The sequence below is a fragment of the Callithrix jacchus genome, chromosome 16 (assembly GCF_049354715.1).
Source record: "Callithrix jacchus isolate 240 chromosome 16, calJac240_pri, whole genome shotgun sequence".
NCBI lineage: Eukaryota > Metazoa > Chordata > Mammalia > Primates > Cebidae > Callithrix > Callithrix jacchus.
Window position 1 is genome coordinate 55013540 of NC_133517.1, and position 17462 is coordinate 55031001.

Consider the following 17462-nt stretch of genomic DNA (forward strand, 5'->3'; position numbering starts at 1 on the left):
GGAGGGGTCCCCTTCTGGGCCAGTGGGAAGGGCCTAGGCGTATTCACAGGTGCCACCCAAGCCCCCCACCTGACAGATGAAACCCAGGCCTGGGGACAGGAAGTGCCCCAGCAATGAAGAGGGGACCCAGAACTGTGCCTACCCCAGGGCAGAGGCAGGAGCAGAGGAGGGCAGGGCCCCTGGTTGGCAGGAAGAAGGTGGGGGCACCGAGAGGGAGGGTCCCTCCATCCCTGGGAGTCCCGTCCCCCACAGGCATTTCCACTGTCAGACCGTGTGAAAGAATCGGTGTGTTCTCAAGGTACAAGGGGAGTCCAACATGTTCCCACCAAGGAGGCCAAGACAAATACGAGGCTCATGTGCTGAGAAGCTTTGGGAGGGAGCTGGGAGCACCAGCACTTGGGGTTCCCTGAATGTCCCCAGAGCCCCAGGGAGAGGGGACGTCTTGGGAGCCACACCGCTAGCCTTGGGAGGCCCAGGGCAAGGCAGAAGCTGCAGGGCCCACCTGGCCTCCTGGCCCGGGAATAAGGGGACACCAGGGCCAGGCAGGGAATTTCACCCCAACAGCCAGGGCTGGGCCATGCCACACAGGACTTCATCCTACCACTCAGGGCACCGGGTCTCATGCAAGACTTCAGCAGCCAGGGCTGGGCCAGGGCACGGGGCTGCACAGAGGAAGGGCACACAGACAGGATGTGGGTTTTTAATTCTTTTTATTGAAGAAAAGACAAGGAGAGAAAAAATAGATCCCCCTGCTTCTTCCGGGAGGGGCTCAGTCCTGCCCCGGGGGCCTCAAGGGAGGAGGGCTGCGCTCTCCACCTGGTCTAGGAGGGGCCTAGGGCCCTGGAAGGGGTGGGGGGCTGGCTGCTTCCCAAGGGATGGGGATGTTTAAAAAACGGTGCCAGGCCGGCTGGGCCAAGCAGGCTGGTCCTCCACAGCAGGAGTTCAGGCGGGCATCCTGGGACGCTGGCTGCACCGGGCCTGTCCACTGCCCACAGGTGCCCGCCCACCTGCCCACCGGGCCTCGCCCGAGGAGAGCAGAGTCCGAGGCACCTTTGGCCTCCGATGCCCTGTGCCCGCCGGCCGGGCTGCCTCCTGTCCTGCATCTGGCTCTGGTTCCAGCACTGCGGGCCCTGTGCCTGGCCGCTGTCCGAGCGCCCTGAGGCCGGGGCGCGGGCCTGGCCCGCCGCCCGCGAGCGTGTCTGTGCCCGTCTGCGGCAGGAGCAGGTGGAGCGGCATCCCTCCTCCATGCCCAGTGTGTGGCCGCCGCCCACCCGCTCAGACCTCGGTCTGGAGGTCGATGATGTCCTGGCCCACCAGCGGGATCGTGGCGCCTGACCGCTCCCACTCCACGCTGCGAAGCTCCAGCGGTGAGGGCTGCAGAGGCTCCAGCTCCTTCTTCACCCACGTGGGCGTCCCGTGGGCTTTCCGGAGGCTCTCCCAGGGCCGCTTGTTGGGTGTCTGCTGCTTTTCTGGCTGCTGGGTGGCCCGGTGGTGCAGGAGGGATGGGACCGGAGGGAGAGCCAGGAGCAGGCAGACACGAATCAGTGAGGAAGGGACGGGAGGCGGGGGGCAGGGGGCAGGGGACAGGGGACAGGGGAGGCTGGCAGGGGAAGGGCCCAGAACACAGCGGGGTCACAGCAGGGGCAGACTCTCCCCAGCCTTGGCAGAGGCTGCAACCCCCATGATGGGGTCAGGCTAAGAGGTCCCTGCCAGGAGGGCAGCCTGAAGGCGCCACCCCAATCCGGACCCACGGCCTAAGGAGCAGGCTTGTGACTGCTCAGCTCCAGCATGGCCACGGCCTCCAGAGTCCGGCATGGCAGGGTCAGGCCAGCCTCTGAAGGAATGAATGAATGAGTGGTGACTGAGAGGATGAGTGGGCGGAACCAGGGAGAAAGGGAGACAGTGGCCTGGCCTCAGGGCTCTCCCCGCCCTGCCCCCCGGCCCTCCAGACCTTGCTCTCCGTGCCCAGCACCTCCTTGTCCTTCTCCACCGCGTGCTGCAGCTTCCGGTTCAGGTCCTGGAACATGTCCTGGTGCCGCTTCCGGGTGTGCATGATCTTCTGCAGGGGCCTGGGTGGTGAGTCCTGGGCCAGGAGGAGGCCACAGCCCCCACCACCCCCACCCCTGGCTCCTGGGGAGCCTCTGGCCATGTGGGGGGCTCAGAGCATGTCCAGCCCCAAGTCTCTGGCGAGGGGACACCAGGACTCACCTCAAAGTCCAGCTCTGCATAGCGTGACTTCCGCCGCTGCAGGGAGAAGGAGTTCGTGACCATTCGCTGAGGGACCCTAAAATCTGACAGGTTCACGCTTCTCCCTGCCTGAGACTGAGGGCATCAGGGACCCGCTCACCCCAGGCCTGCCTTCAGGGACCAGGCCGGACCTGGGGGACATGCCTGGGGGTGCAGTGGGTGCCTGCTGCTTCCCATGTAGGCTGCCCCTTCCGTGGAGACACTGAGGACCCAGGTGGGAGGTCAGGACAGAGGGTGAGGCTGCCAGGGCCACAGAGCAAGTCAGCAGCCCCGGCCCCAATGACAGTGGTGGGCTGGAGGGCTGCAGTGTCCCAGGCCACTCCCTTCCTGCATGAGTGTGAGGTCTCTGAGAGCCAAGTGAACCTGCAGAAGCCCTGGCCCTCCGGCTCTCCCCGCTCAGATGGGCCTGCCTGCCCACAGGGCTGTCCCTGACTAAAGGCAGCTCCCTCAGCCATGCGCTTGGCGTCAGGGGGCAGCACCAGGACTGGGCTGGGGTGTGCAGCTCGCCTGCCTGGGAGACACTCCCCAGGGTCAAGGAGACCAGAACTCGGGGCCACATGGTTGGGTCCGCTGACAGAGAACTCAAGGACTCAGGGCAGCATCGCCAGAGACCAGGAGCCAGGTGGTGGGAGCATATCCCGTGGGAGGGCTGCCTCTGAAACCACATCCTGCAGGTCGAGGGAGCCCGGCTTAGCGGCAGGCTCCAGGCAGACCAAGGCAGGGGCGTGCAGCCAGCCTGTCCCAGGCTGGATTAGTGACTGCTAGGTGCAGGCCCCGCTCCCGTAGGTCCAGACTGTGGGTCCCTGAGCCCCTTTGAAATGGGGTGAGACCACCCTGCCAGGCCTAGAGTGGGGGCCACATGACGGTCATACCCAGCACTTGTGCTGAAGCTCACGGTCACAGGGGCCCAGCAGGGTTAGGGGTGGGGGTGGGGGTGCCACTGGGAGGTGGAGCTGGCACAGCCCAGCCCGCTGATGGCCTGGGGTCCCACCCAGCAGGGGCATCCTGGCTGCTGCAGCCCGTCCTCGCTGGTTGGCGTGCGGCCCATCCCTTCCCCCCTCACCTCCAGCGAGCTCACGGACAAGGTGGTGACATTCTCGTTCTTGGTGCTGGGACCTGCACTGGGTCCCGGATGGGCCGCAGGCTCCCCGGGCTCCCCTAGGCTGGGGGGTGCCGGCTCCAGACTGGGTGGCGGGGGCAGGGGCTGCTGGGGAGGCGGGGGCGGTGGGGGTGGAGGTGGCGGGGGCTGGATAGTGGGTGCCTCGGGGGGCCCGCCGCTGGGGGGCTGGCGTGAGGGCGGGCTTCGGGCAGGGAGGGTGGCGTCGGGCGCCGTGCTGAGGTGGATGAGGCGAGTCTGCGGCATCTGGTCGATGTGGATGCTGTACTTGGTCTCCTCCTTGGGCTTGGGCCTCAGCGTGGCCGTGGCCGTGGCCGTGGCCGTGGGCAGGATCACGTAGCTCGTGTCCAGAGCCTTCTCCTGGGCCCGGCTCAGCTCCGAGTCCAGCTTCTTGAAGATGTCCCCATCACCAATGAAGGAGGACTTGGGCGCCTTGTCCCTCTTGAGGGTCAGCGAGTGGTTGGGGAAGTCGGGTAGGGGCCCGCCGGGGTAGCGGGGCGAGCCGTGGAGGTGCAGCTTGGACACGTTGGCCGGCAGGCTGTTGAAGTTGGTGGGTGGCCCCTTGGCGTGGGCCAGCTTCAGCTTCTCCTCCTCTGGCAGGGACGGCCGCTTCAGTGTGCCTGTGATGGTGGCGGTGCGGCAGGCCGCGATGTCCTTGTTCAGCACTGCAGGGGCAGCGGGGAGACAGGTGTGGGGGACACAGGTGTGGGTGCGAGGACAGCGGGGGATGGTTCCGGCGGGAGAGGGGCCCCAGTCTGACCTTCGAGGCCACCACCTCCTGGGAGACCCCAGCCAGGTCCCACTGGGTCCTGATCTGAGGGTCAACTGTAGGTGCCACCTACCCATGCCTGGCGCTATGGTCCCTAGGGTTCCTATGTCCTCAGATGAGGCTGCCAGGCAGGGTGGCCCTCTCTGCCGGCCCCCAAGAAGAAAAACGGTTGTCACCCACACTGCCCTCCCCAGCGCTGAAAAGAGCAGGAGAGGGCGGCCTGGAGCCCAGAAGCATGGGGACATGGCAGAATGGCCTGTACTTGTGACAGCCCAGCCGGCCCTGCAGTGCTCCCAACACCCACAGCCCTGGGCCTGGTGTGATCAGGGGCCGAGTGGGGGTCCCAGCGGTACTGAGTGCAGCTGTGAGGCCCTGGCCTCCCTCACAGCCCTTCCTGCATCACTGCCCCAAGGCCATGGGCCTTTGCCTGCTCCCCACTCCATCCTGGGGGCCTCCTCGTCCCTGGAAAGACCCCACACCCAGACACCTCTTGCTTCTATGTCTGCTCAGCTGCAGCAGCCCAGCCAGCCTGATCTCCAGTTTGCCCCTGACCTCCTGCCAGTGAATCTAGCCCCCACTTGCTGGCTGAGAGCCCCAAGGTGACCCCGGCCCAGCCGCCTGCCCCCTACAGAGGGGTGCCTGCCCTCCACATACCTTCTCTCTCCAAACATCCAGACCCTGGGGCCCTTCCTGGGAAGCCTGGCCTGCCTCCTGTGCCCTGCCCCGTGCAGGCTGGCAGATGGGTGCCCCCACCACTAGCAGCCCTGGGTGCCTGTGTTCACCAGCTGCTCCCGTCAGCCACCTCGCCAGCCACTGGCCCTAGGGTCACCCACACCCCCTGAGCTGCCTAGCCAGGGGTCACTTACTCTGCCAAACACATCCCTCCCATTCCCCTCAGAGCCCATCGGGCCACGCTCCTGGGGCTGTCCTGTTCGCCACCTCTAACAGCAACGCCCTGTACCCACCTTCAGCCCCACCCCTCCCCTCGTCCCCACCCAAGAGCGGCCCATAATCATCCCCACCAGCTCCCATGCCCCACCCAGAGGGCCCTGGTGTTCTCAGGACACATGCCCCCAAGGCTGCCCCACCCCACACAGACCCCGAGGCTCCCAACCTCCCGCACACCTCCTGCTTTGCTCCCCACAAGGCAGAACGAGGGCCCGGCACATGAGGAGTCTGTGCACCTCCCTCCATGTGCCCAGCTTGGGGCAGAATAAAAGCCAAGCTCCCCCCAGGCCCAGGCCCCGCACTGGCGCCCTGCCCACCCTCCCCCTCCGAAGCAGCTCTGGGCACTCAGCACCAGCTGCTCATGGTGCATGCACTAGCTGCATGCGATCCAGAAGGTGCTGCAGACAGGGCAGGAATGCGAAGGAATCGGGGGCCTGGAGAGGCCCACACACACACCAAAACCACTGAGGTCCCAAGCACTGGGGTCACCTTTAGGGGAGGTTGTGGGGCTGGATACAGGAAACCTTAAGGGGGCAGAAGGCACTTTTTGTCCAGCTCCCATTCAGCCCAGACCTGATGTCACCCCCTCCGGGAAGCCCTCCAGGGGCCCAACTGGCAGCAGCACACACTCCCCACCTGGGGCTATTCCAGTTCCTCTGCCAGGGCTGTCTCTAGAGAAGGTGCTCCTCAAATATCTAAATGACCAGAGGAAGCACGGTCCATTGGCCTCGCCACAGCCCAGAAAGCCACTGCCTGGCACTGCCTCAGGACCTGGTTCACAGAACAGTGACGGGGACAGAAACAGACCCTTGCTGTCTGATGCTTGGGGCTGGGTGTTAGAGCTTCCTTTACTGGGCATTCTCTTTTTGCACTTGGTTCCAGGAAGCTCAGCACTGGCCTTGAGCTCCATGGCAGGTCCTTCTCCCTGCCTTCCTCTTGCTGCCCATTGTCCCCCTAGCTTGAAAGCTCCACCCACTTCTGCCCCTGCTGGGACTGGCAATGAGGAAATGAAGGTGGCACAGAACACATGTGCTGGAGGGGGGCAGGCAGGAGAGAGTGGGCAGAAGGTGGGGAGGGGAGGGACAGTAAGGGTGGGGCTGTGCTCCTCGCTGGGGCCAGGACGGAGGGAGAGGAGATGCCAGGTGAGCAGGGGAGGCAGCCAGGGCTTCATGGGCACCTGAGCAGGAGAGTCCTGGAAGCTTCTGCTCATGCCCCATGGGCCCTCCTTTGGCCTCGGGGAGTAGGTGGGGTGAGAGGCACAGGGGCCAAGGTCGCTGCCCCAGCTGGATCCCCAGAGCAGGTCCTCTGGGTCCCAGTGGGCCTGACAGGAAGGCTGGGTGTGGGTGTGGGTGGACCAGATGGGTGATGTGGGTGATGCAGAAACAGAGGCATGGCGTGGGGACGTGCAGGGTCCGGGCCGGCACTGTCCTCTCACCTGTCGGGCGCTCACCTGATCTACAGGCCAGGTCCACGTCCTTCTCGAAGTCGGTCTGCAGGACAGAGAAAGCAGGACCCGGTGAGCGCCTCCCTTGGAGCAGGAAGCGGGGCAGGGGGAGGGGGGTGTGCATGCGCGTGCGCAGAGCACTCAGGAGAGCCCCCGAGGAACCCCGCCGACACCCAAAGCCCAGGGCCCATGCTGGCCGCGCCTCCCTCGCACTTGCCTGTGTACGTGCGTTTGTATCTCTGGGTGGATGTGTGTGAGGGTCAGGATGCATGCGTGTTATGGATCTGTCTCTGTGTAAGTGGGTAAATTCGCGTCCCTGTGTTTACGTGTGGATTCGTGTTTGTTTATAAACGTGACAGACTGCATGAGTGTTCTGCACACGTATGTTCCTGTGGTTGAGCCTATTTGTGTGACACACACGTGCGCTCTCTCCAAGGCATCCGGGAGCCGCTGACCTACTGCCTCCTCTGACCTGGTCCCTTCCCTGAGGCCTCAGAACGGCCTTCGGCCTGCGGCACCAGAACTCTCCCCATTGGTCCCCGCATCCCTCAAAAGGGGCCCCATGCCAGGGCCTGCCGAGGGAGAGGCAGTCGGGGGTGACTGAACATGGAATTCGGGGCCAAGGCTGGCAGCACCTACCACCCTCGAGCAGCCACACCAGGCTGGCACCTGGGGAGGCAGGAGTGGGTGGCCCAGGCCTGCCTCAGGGAGCTCAGGACCTGCCCAGGCCTGGGGCTATCCTTCTCCAGGGGCCCTGGGGCTCCAGGGACACGCCAGCCCTTCACTGAAAACCTGGAGGTTCCTTCCCTGCACATGCAGGAGTCGGGTTGGCTGAAGACAACAAAATCTTCCCTCTGGGGTCAGAGGCCAGGCCAGGAGAAACACCGGGGGAGGGGAAGCTGTGTCCCAAAGTGACAAAGTGGCAGCTGGCAGATACCTGCTCCCTGCCTGATGGAGACGCTGCGGCGCAGAGCACTGAGGGGCCAAGAGCCAAGGTGGCCATCTCTCACCCCGAAGGACCTCACCCTCACTCGGGGCGGGACACGCCTTCTGCCCAGCCCCTGCCTGTGAGCCTCCAGAGTGCCGTGAGGTGGCCGGGCATCCCGAGGACCCAACTCTGCACCAACCATGCAGAGTTCACTGGGGCTCGGCCTGGGCTCAAATGGGTGGCCCAATGGGGCAAGGGTCTAGGAGGACTCCCTGGAGGGGACATGTGAGAATGCACAGAGTGGAGGCATGTGTGAAGGACTCCGGAGCAGGAGCAAGACCAGCACAGCTGCAGGTCCAGCTCAGGACCAGGCCAGGGCTTGAATATTGTCCTGAGGCCTGGAGGGTGGACAGGGGGCCTGGCTCTACCCCCTGTGCCAGCCCCGGGTGCTGAGGCGGGTAGGGATGGGGGCAGAGCTGGAGACTAGAAGAAGCCCACCTTGGCCTGGCTGAGCCCCAAGGCACGGACTACAGAAGGAACTGAGGCTGAGGCGTGGAGGTGGAGGCTCTTACATAGCCTCAGGCCGCCCTCCCTCGGACCTGTGCATGTCCTGGGAACTCTGTGCTATAGAGGACAGGCCATAAGCACAGGCGGCAGGGCGGGGGGCAGGGGGCACAGGGCGGGGGGCAGAGGCGGGGAGGCGGTGTGTGCAGAGCGCAGGTCTGAGGACACCAGGATGGGCAGGAGGAGGGCAGAGAGCCCAGAAAGAAGGTAGGGAGGATGGCCGGTGGCTACAGGAAGGGAAGGCTCACCACCCCTGCAGGGGCTGAGACCTGGGCAGCACCTGAGAGTGCCAGGGAGGCAGAAGGTGGAGATACGCAGGGTGCTAGCAGGGGATGGGCTGAGCAGGACCCCAGGTGGCAGCTGAGCAGGGAAGTCCTGGGTGGGGGACAGAGGGCACTGAGGAGGGGCCTGGGACATGGGATGGGCAGGCTGAGCAGGACCCCAGGTGGCAGCTGAGCAAGGCGGTCCTGGGTGGGGGACAGAGGGCACTGAGGGTGGGCCTGGGACGTGGAATCATGAGGCACCTTGAGACGAGGACTGGGATGCTCAGAGGGTGGTGTCCCACCAGACGGGCACTGCTGCCAGTAGGGTTAAGTGTGGGGTGGACGCTAGCCTCTGCTGAGACCCCCAAACTCATCAGCTCAGCTCTTCCCACCTGGAAACCCTAGACCAGGGGTTCCACTTGGTGAACCTCAGTTTCCCCAACTGCACACTGGGTTCAGAGCTCCTCCCAACGGGGCTGCTGGGGCCTAGGGGAGCCTAGGGCACATGGGGTGGGGGGTACAAGGTGGGTGGGGCAGCCTGAGTCCCCAGGCCCCGAGTCCTACCATGAGCTGGGCGTGGCCATTCTGGAAGGAGCCCCCTGAGTCCCCGTTGCCCTCCTCCTGCCGGTCAACCACACGGCATTTCACAGCATCCTGGACCTGGGGAGGGAGAGCCGAGCACCTCAGTGGCAGCCACGCCCCTCCCTGCACGCCCCCACCCTGTGCCAGCGCCAGATCAGATGAGCAGCATACAGAGGAGGAACGAGCGTCTTGGGAAAGGGCAGAGGTCCCTCGGCGGTGGTCTACAGGGTCATGACCATCTGGGTGGAGAAGGGGAAACGAGACCCTGGCAGGGGGAAGAGCCTACCCATCTCCTGTCTGAGATTCTCTCTACAGAGCTCCCAGCCCCTGAGAACGGCTGCAGGCCCTGGGTCAGTCTGCCAGCAAGCAGCTGCCCAGACCCGCAAGACTGAAGATGTCCCGGGCCTGGCTGTGTCTCCGGCAGCCTCAAGGTCGCTGCCTCCTCCGAGCAGGTGGAAAGCCTGGCCCTCACTGCCCTGCCCTGGGAGTGTCCACCGGGGGTGTGGGGTGCTGTGCCAGGGGACCCTGAGATCTGCCCCTCCCTGCAGCCACCCCACTGGGAGTGACATACTCTGTCAAGGAGGGTTTCACCCTACACAGCCACCCACTCTTCGGGGGGACAGTGGCGACGATGGCAGTGGGCTCCATAGGAGGGGCTGTATGGGAACACCTACTCAGCGGCCAGCACACAGCATATGGACAGTGAGCTTCAAGGAGGTAAGACCGGTTATCCGGGGACATCATCCCAGAACCAGCTGTCTCTCCCCTGAGGCTGGCAGCCACCTGCTGGCTGCTCTGGGCAGTGCACTGACACTCCGCTGGTAACAGTATATAAAGGGAATCCTTGGTGGGGGGTGGTGGTGAAAGCACAAAGGCTTCCTGGAGGAGGTGTCCAAACAGAAGTTGGCAGAGGTGGAAAGAAGATAAGCTGGGGCTCCTGGCTTCCAGGCACCCGCCTACCCATCCGCTCACCCATGGACCTGCAGCCCTGTTCCCTCACCCAGTGCTCTGCTTCATGCTGCTGGGGGCTGAGCACATCCAGCCCACCACCCCTCTCATCAGGCAGATGGGGACCAAGGACCAGAAACAGCAAGAGAACTGTCTATGGCCACACAGCCAGTCAGAGGCAAGGCCACGCCTGGAAGCCAGGGTCTCACTGGCCTCTGACCCATGGACACCAGCTAAGGACTACGGGCCTCCTTGGCAGGTGTGCTGTCCTGCATCCTCTCCTCACCGGCCTGCCCCACAAACACCTGCTGAGCACCTACCGTGTGCCTGGCCCCGCGGGCAGGTGGGGAAGTGCTCTGTGGGTGTGCAGAGGAGCTGGGGCTCCCCACGGCCTTCCGGGACCCTCTCCAGGAATGCCCAAGCCAGCCTCAGCCCAGGAGGCCCTGACTTCATGGCCAGATAAGGGACTGACCTGCCCACCTGCAGGAGTGTCCCAGGTCACAGGGCCGGTCAGGCTGCCTGGCATGGCCTCCACCTGCGCCCCGCCTCCTCAGCATGCCCTACAGGCCTGGCTACCACCCCTGAGGCTGAGGGCCTGAGTAGGGCTGGAGGCCCCTTGCTATCAGGCCCAGGCGGGAGCCCTCTCGGGCAGGAACCTGAGGGCCCTGCAGCCCGGGGCCCACACACAGGGGCTGGGAGCTCAAGGGGGGGCTTTGGGGAAGACTGGCCCTGGTGTCCGCTGTGTCCACCTGCCATGGGAGCACACCGGGTCCCCTCCTTCCCCCACCCCATGTGTCAACCATGAGGCTTCCGGCACATGTGAGGCCCCTGGCGCTGGCCTCTGCTCCAGGCGGCCAGGCTCGGCCTCCCTACAGCTCCTCCTCTCCACTGCCTCCTTTGCAGCTCCCATTGCTGCTCCGTTGTCTGTTGAGGATTCGCCTAATTGTTTTAGAAAGCTCTCCAGGTTCCGTCTTTTCTGTTTGGTGAGACATTGCCTCTGTTTTCTTCCTACTGAGCTTAGAGCTGCTACGGCTTTCATTTTCCATGAGGCTCTCTGTTTTGGGGATGTTCCTTTTTCATAGGCTGCTGTTCTTCTTTCACAGAAGCCAGGCGCTGCGGGCCACGAGTGTGGCCTTAAAGAACCACCTGGGCTTAAATTCCAGCCACAGTGAGGAGCTCCCATGATGAGCTCCCTGGAGCTGTCCTGTCTGTGGAACGGAGCGAACGGCACCTGCTTTAGGGGCAGTCACAAGAATCACTAACACCAGTCCATTGCTGGACAGGGCCCGGCCCTCGTGGTGCTCACCAGGGTGAACAACCTCTCACAGGTGAGGATAAGGAGGGGTTGGTGAGGTTTCTCCTCCCCGGGCTGCCTTGGTCCCCACACTGCCTGGGGTTGGGCTGTTTTCCTGCCTGTCTGGTTGGGTTGAAGCTCGTCAGGAGCGGCTGGGACTTAAGTGTGGGCCGTTGCCTGACTAGTGGATGGCAAGTGTGGGAGTTGTTTCACTGGCAAACGTGGGAACTCCAGCTTTTCCTCCCCTTATCTTTCCTTGTAGTCAGGTTGCCTCCAGAGGGGTGCTCGCCCCTCCCTGAAGAGCTGTGGGCCTGGGAGGCCTGGGCTGACACGTGACGCGGCTCAGCACACCTGTTTCCAGGCGGCATCTCCATCTTCAGCTGCACCATTTGCCTGAGACAAGAGCCCCTCTGATCACTCTGCCCAGAGAGTGAAGCCCAGGCTGGGGAGGCTAAGCAGGGCAGCCTCATCAGTCCAGAATGGGATGGAAATCACCATGTAGGGCCTGGAAAACCAGGCCTCCCATGCCTCAGCCTCCTGTGGCAGCTGGAGATCCCGGGGAGAAGCAGGTCCCACTCCTGCCACCCTCTGCCTGGCTCCCTGCCTCTGGCCGAGGCCTGTCTCCAGTCAGCTGGGGCTGCCCGCCTCGTCCTGCTGCCCAGCCTGCAGTGCCCTTCCTGGCAGCTTCTCCCGTGTTCTTCATCCTTGGGAAGCTTGTGGTTTTCAACAGTCCCTCTGCCGTCTCTCCAGGGGGATCAGGGAGAGGGAGGTGGCTGCCTGCTCCTGGGCCTCCGCCCTCCTGGCACTGATGTGGAGGTCCTCTATCTCATTCCCCCAAGTTCCTCATTCCCCCAAGGTGTCCCAGTCCACCGAGGTTGCTGTGCATACTTCCCCCATCCCAGCCTCCACAAGGTCATCCCCATCCGGCCACCAGCCAGGTGGTAGCTGGGATGTGGTTTGGTGAAAACCTTCTAGTGACACCTTCTGGAAAGGTCCAGAAAATGCTGGAAGCAGGAGTCTCCACTGCCCTGGAAACTGTCTTCTTCAGCTGCCAGCTCCATCAATCCTGTAGGCCCCTTGAGAATGGGAGCCCCTCATGCCTGCATCCCCCACACCGCCAGGACTGAGCGAGCGCAGGGCATCCTTGGGAAGGTGCTGCACCGCCAGGCTGCTCCCAGCGAGAGTGGGATGGACACGCTGACCTGCAGGCCCTGCTCTGTGACCACGGTGGCCGGCAGATGTGTTGGGGCCGTGGACACTGCGCCTCCCCACAATCTCCCTCCCGAGGTCCTTGGGGAAGGAGGCAGCCACTCCACAGCCCCAGGACCCCGCAGGAGGGCCCTGCAGGAGCGCAGCCCATGGAGGCCGCCCCACCCACCTCTCTTCGGAGGATGCAGTGCACCATGACGATGACGAAGCCCTCCAGCGAGTCGAAGACGGCGAAGAGGATCTGGAAGAGTGCGGAGCGGCGGTCGGTGACAGCGAGCACGGCCGACATCCAGGTCAGCGCCAGCAGCGGCAGCACCACGCAGGAGCTCCACAGGGAGGCCCTGGGGACGGAGGGCATCAGCGCTGCCGCCCTGCCCTGCCCCCGGGACACCCTGCCCCAAACCTGCATCTCCAAGCCTCATTGGGGACCTTCCAGCCCCAAGTCGCCATCTCTGTCTCTGGGGGCCAGGGCCAAGCAGCACATCCTCTCTGGGGTGAGTCCCCCACCGCCCAGGCTGCATCTGCGCCCTCTCCTCCCCAGGGCTCCCCCTCCTGTCCCACCCTCTGCCCCTCCTCTCTCTTGAGCCCTTCCTCAGGCTGAGGAGGAGTGCAGTCAACACTGAGGTCCCAGCACCCCTCCCCAAGTCCTAGGGCTCTGAGGGAATCCAGGAGGAAGGTCCTGAGAAGCTGGACAATGGGGAAGAGCTCTTTGGGGAAGACCCAGGTTCCTGACAGTCTAGGAGGTGATGGGGGAGGGGAGATAGGCTGGAGGGGGCGGGCTGTCTGGTGTGGGGTGGGGAAAGGAGGACACCCTGGTCTAGCACCCTCAGACAGCCACAGGCCCCAGGCAAGGGGTCCAGGCCCTGAAGGACAGAACAAAATGGCCATGGTGGGGAGGGGAAGGTGGAGCCCAGGGCTCAGAAACCTGAAGGGAGAGAGGAACTTGGGGGAATGAGATAGAGGACAGACGGACGGACAAGGCCAGCAGGAGAGGATCAGAGAGACAGAGACAGATGGCAACAGACAGGCTGATGGGCGCTTCCTCCTCTTCCAGGGCCAGCTCCGCTCCGCCTCCTGAGCCCCAGCAGGCACCTGCCTGTGGACCCGTCCTGCTGCCTCTGCCCCAGTGCTGCCCCCTTTCCCAGGGGGTCCTCCAGGAGTCCCACCGCAGGCATCATCCTGCCCCTGGGAGCAGTGAAGGCCTGGGCCCCTCCCTACACCTGCACACTGGGTTCCACGTGTGGACTCTGAGCCTGTGCTCTCGTCCTCACAGGGGGGACACTAAACTGCTTCCCGGGGCTGCGGGACACAGACAGAGCCAGCAGGGCCCCGGCAGTGGTGAGGGCTTGGGAGGTGAGTCCTGTGTCTGCCAACAGGGACCCCACAGCCTGCAGGACTCTCATCACCACCAGTGGGGACTGGTGCCAGCTTCCCTCTTCCCCCCATCCTGCACAGGGTCACCACACAGGGAGCTGGGGCTGGAGGACAGAATAGGCAGCAGGGGACCCAGGCATGGGGTTGGAATGCCAGGCAGGAGCTGGCGTGCCAGGGCTGGCAGGAGAGACGCTAGAAGAACCTGAAGTGCTACAGGACAAGGACCCCCAAATCCACAAGCAGTGCTCCTCAGTCCTCTCCAGCGTGGCTCAGTCAGCAATGCTGCTCCCAGCCCTGGCTCGGGGCACCTGTGCAGGGCCCAACCCCCAAGGGACGCCTCTGTCCTCATCTCCCAGGACCTCTCAGCAGGCACAGCCAGGCATGCCCACCTTGGACTCTCCTCCTCTCCCCCACCCAGCCCTCACTCCCGGCCTGGGCCTGCTTTTCTCCAGCAATGCCATCCAGGGGTGATCTGCCTGGCCCCGGCCTCAGGCGTTACCATCTAGCCATGGCTGAGACACGGGCAGGCACAGAGCCTGGAGCAGCACGGGGGAGGAGGCTCCTGGTTCCACGCAGCTAGTGCCTCCCAGCTCACAGGGCACAGTGGCCCTAGCCACGCGCCGCTCCTCCCGCTCTTGCACATAGGGTGGGCACTAACAGCATCACAGGACTCCCTCTTCCTGTACAACTCGAGTCTGCTAGAGGCCCCCAACCTCCCTCGCCCTCCCTGGCCCTGAGGAGCCTGCCCCTGCTCCCCACCCCACCGCGTCTGGGAACTTAGGTGGGTAAGAGGCCTCCCTTGCCCATGACGGTGCCACTCCCTCCCCATCCAGGCTGCAGCAGCAGGCAGGGACCGCAGCTGTCGCTCACTACTGTGTCCCTGCACCTGGCACAGAGCCTGTGACCACCATTGATGTTCACATAGCCAAGGAATGACTCTGACACGGAGCAGGAGCCCTTGGCTTGGGCCTCAGTTTCCCCCATGGCAGTAAGCTGGAGGGTCTCTCCTCCCTTCCAAAGCAGGTTTTCTTTGAGCTGGGACCCTGGACTCCTCTCCTCACCCGAGTTCTGAGGGCAGAGGTGCAGGCCCGGCCCTCCCTCCCCATGGAGACGCACTGCCTGCCTCAGTCACCACCGCTGCTGACCGGAAGGGTGCTGGGTCTCCAGGCCTGACCTTTACAGCCTGGTCTGCTATGGCGGGCAGATGGCCCAGGGCCTGGGGACCAGTAGATGCCTGCCACAGCGCGGCTTGGCCTCTGCGGCTGGGAAATCCTGCTGCAGCGAGAGGTGGGAAGGAACCAGAACGCTCGGAAGCCACTGAGGGGAGGCCGGGGAGCGCCCAGCTGCACCGCGCCTGCTCCCACCTGGAAGGCAGATGCCCGGGGGTGGGGGGAGAGGCTGAGTGACTCCCCAGGCAACATCCTCTGGCCCCCACTTCTCTCTGATGGAACGAGATGGGGCATATCCCGCAGCTCCCGTCCCATGCCTGGGGTGGCACTCCCCATCCCTGCTGTTGAGATAAAGAAAGAGCAATGCTAGCACCAAGGAACTGGCACTTCCAGGGGCCTGGCAGGCCAGTGTGGATACTGTCCCCGCTCCGGGCTCGCCCCTCCCACCCAGGCTAGCCTCGCCCCACCGGCGTCTCACAGCACCAGGGTCCAGAGCCCTTTCTCCCATGGCTCCTAAAACTCTGAGCCCCTAGTTCCTGGCTCAGAGAACAAAGCAGGAGATGGGATACAGCCCTCACCTTGGGCTGAGAGAGGCAGGGTATGGACAAGATGAGCCCTCAGGCTGGGAACTCTAGGCCAACAGGCCCCACCCACCTGAGCCCACAGCACCCTGCCCTACACACAGTCCCTGAGGCTGCCCAAGGTCAGCAGAGCAGCCCCTGACCCTGAACCTGTGCGCTTTCCCTTGGCCCTGGCTGCCTCTTGCTCTCAGGCACACATGCATACACACACACACTCACCTATAAATACACTCCCACATACACAATGCTCACATGCTTACACACACACTTGCACACACCTGGTCGTATATACACAGTCATACATATACACACATGTTCACACACAAAATACCAGATTGTACTCACAAATGCACACACACATACAAGTTCCACTCATACATGCATACATGCACACACACCAGGGTGCACTCACACATGTACACTCATGTACACACAGCAAATTCACACACATATACACCAGAATCCACTCACACACATGTACACACACACCAGGCTGCACACACATGCACACGTGCGTACACACACACACCAGGTCCCACTCATAAGCATGCACATGCCAGGTTCCACTCACACGTACACAGCAGGGAGCACTCATACACATGCAGACACTTGTACACACACCAGGCTGCACTCACACATGCATGCACACACAACCAGGCTGCACTCACACATGCATGCACACACACCAGGCTGCATTCACACACACCAGGCTGCACTCACACATGCACACACACCAGGCTGCACTCACACACACATGCACACACACACACCAGGCTGCACTCACACATGCATGCACACACACCAGGCTACACTCACACAAACATGCACACACACACCAGGCTGCACTCACACATGCACACACACACACACCAGGCTACACTCACACATGCACACACACACACCAGGCTGCACTCACATGCATGCACACACACCAGGCTGCACTCAGCGTGGGCCCCAACAGGGATGGTCCTGGGGCTCTCGGCCGCCTCCAAACTCAGGCCTGGGGTGTGGGCACTGTGGCGGGCAGAGCCATGGTCTGCACATGGGGGAAGGCAGCACCGGACCCCTGTGCTGTGCTCGGCTGAGGGTGGACTCTGCCTCCATCTGCACAAAGCAGCAGACTTCCCAGGGGAAGGCCACTGTGCCTTCCTCACCCTTTCCTGTGTGTCTGCAAGGGAGCTGACCTGGGCAGGGACCTCATGCAGGTCCTTGTGGCATGTATACGCTCATACGTGTGCCCAGGTGTGTGGGTGCGTGCACACAGACCAGTGTGCTTGGTGCCCCTCCACCCCCACCCCAGCCCCTCCCTCCCTGTGTGGGCAGCGAAACCTACACAACCACACAGGCAAGCTCCTGGGCATGTGTACCTAATGCAGCAGGCCTGCACACATAGGCAATGGGGACAGACAGACTGCGGGCCGCCTGGGCTTGGCTCTAGCGTGTGCCCAAGCCCAGCTCCATCAGCGACTCACCATCCCTAACCTCTATTTGCTCAGTGGTAAGATGCGAATGTAACCACAGAACTTGCCACGGTGCTTATTCCAAGAAGCACAGAAAACTGCACCCAGTAAGCACCGAGATTGAGGCTGCATCGTGGAAACGGTCAGGTTGAGGCAGGTGCTCTCCGTGCTTACACCCCGAATGTAGCCCTGGGGACCTCTTCTGAGTGTGACCGCTGTCTCAGGAGCAGTGTGGGACAGGTGGGGCAAGGCTGTAGAGAAGGCTGCTCCAGCCTCCACTTCCCAGGCCCGGAGACAAAGCATCAGGACGCCCACCCTGAATGACAGACCCCAGGGCGGGTCTTCAATGCATGCACTCAGCATTGAAGGCCAGCTCCGCTGGTTCCTAACCAGGATCAGAACCCACAGGCACGCAAGGGGAAGGCTTCCTGAAGCTTCTTTCACTGAGGACAGCAGGAGGAGCCAGGAAGAGACAGGAACAGAGAGAAAGAGAGAGAGAAAGATCGAGCATCCAAGCAAGACTGGCACGGTGGGGGTGGGGGCACGCAGACACCAGCTGGGGCTG

At 63.4% G+C, this 17462-nt stretch overlaps 1 protein-coding gene across 26 annotated transcripts in view; it reads right to left on the reverse strand.

Annotated features, from left to right (window-relative positions):
* Positions 1 to 693: 693 nt before the first annotated feature.
* Positions 694 to 17462, reverse strand: part of ADGRB1 (adhesion G protein-coupled receptor B1) — a 98281-nt gene continuing 81512 nt past the window's right edge. For 9 of the 26 annotated variants that reach the window (XM_078353022.1, XM_078353021.1, XM_078353017.1 and 6 more), the window contains 7 exons: positions 12483 to 12654; positions 8845 to 8940; positions 6532 to 6571; positions 3311 to 4029; positions 2209 to 2244; positions 1952 to 2059; positions 694 to 1473 (listed from right to left, as the gene is read on the reverse strand). In XM_078353022.1, coding sequence (XP_078209148.1) covers positions 1276 to 1473; positions 1952 to 2059; positions 2209 to 2244; positions 3311 to 4029; positions 6532 to 6571; positions 8845 to 8940; positions 12483 to 12654 — 1369 coding nt within the window. In that variant the 3' untranslated portion in view covers positions 694 to 1275. Of the gene's footprint in view, positions 1477 to 1951; positions 2060 to 2208; positions 2245 to 3310; positions 4030 to 6516; positions 6572 to 8844; positions 8941 to 12482; positions 12655 to 17462 lie in introns of all 26 variants that reach the window. The other 17 variants (XM_078353012.1, XM_078353006.1, XM_078353010.1 and 14 more) reach the window with 3 other exon arrangements.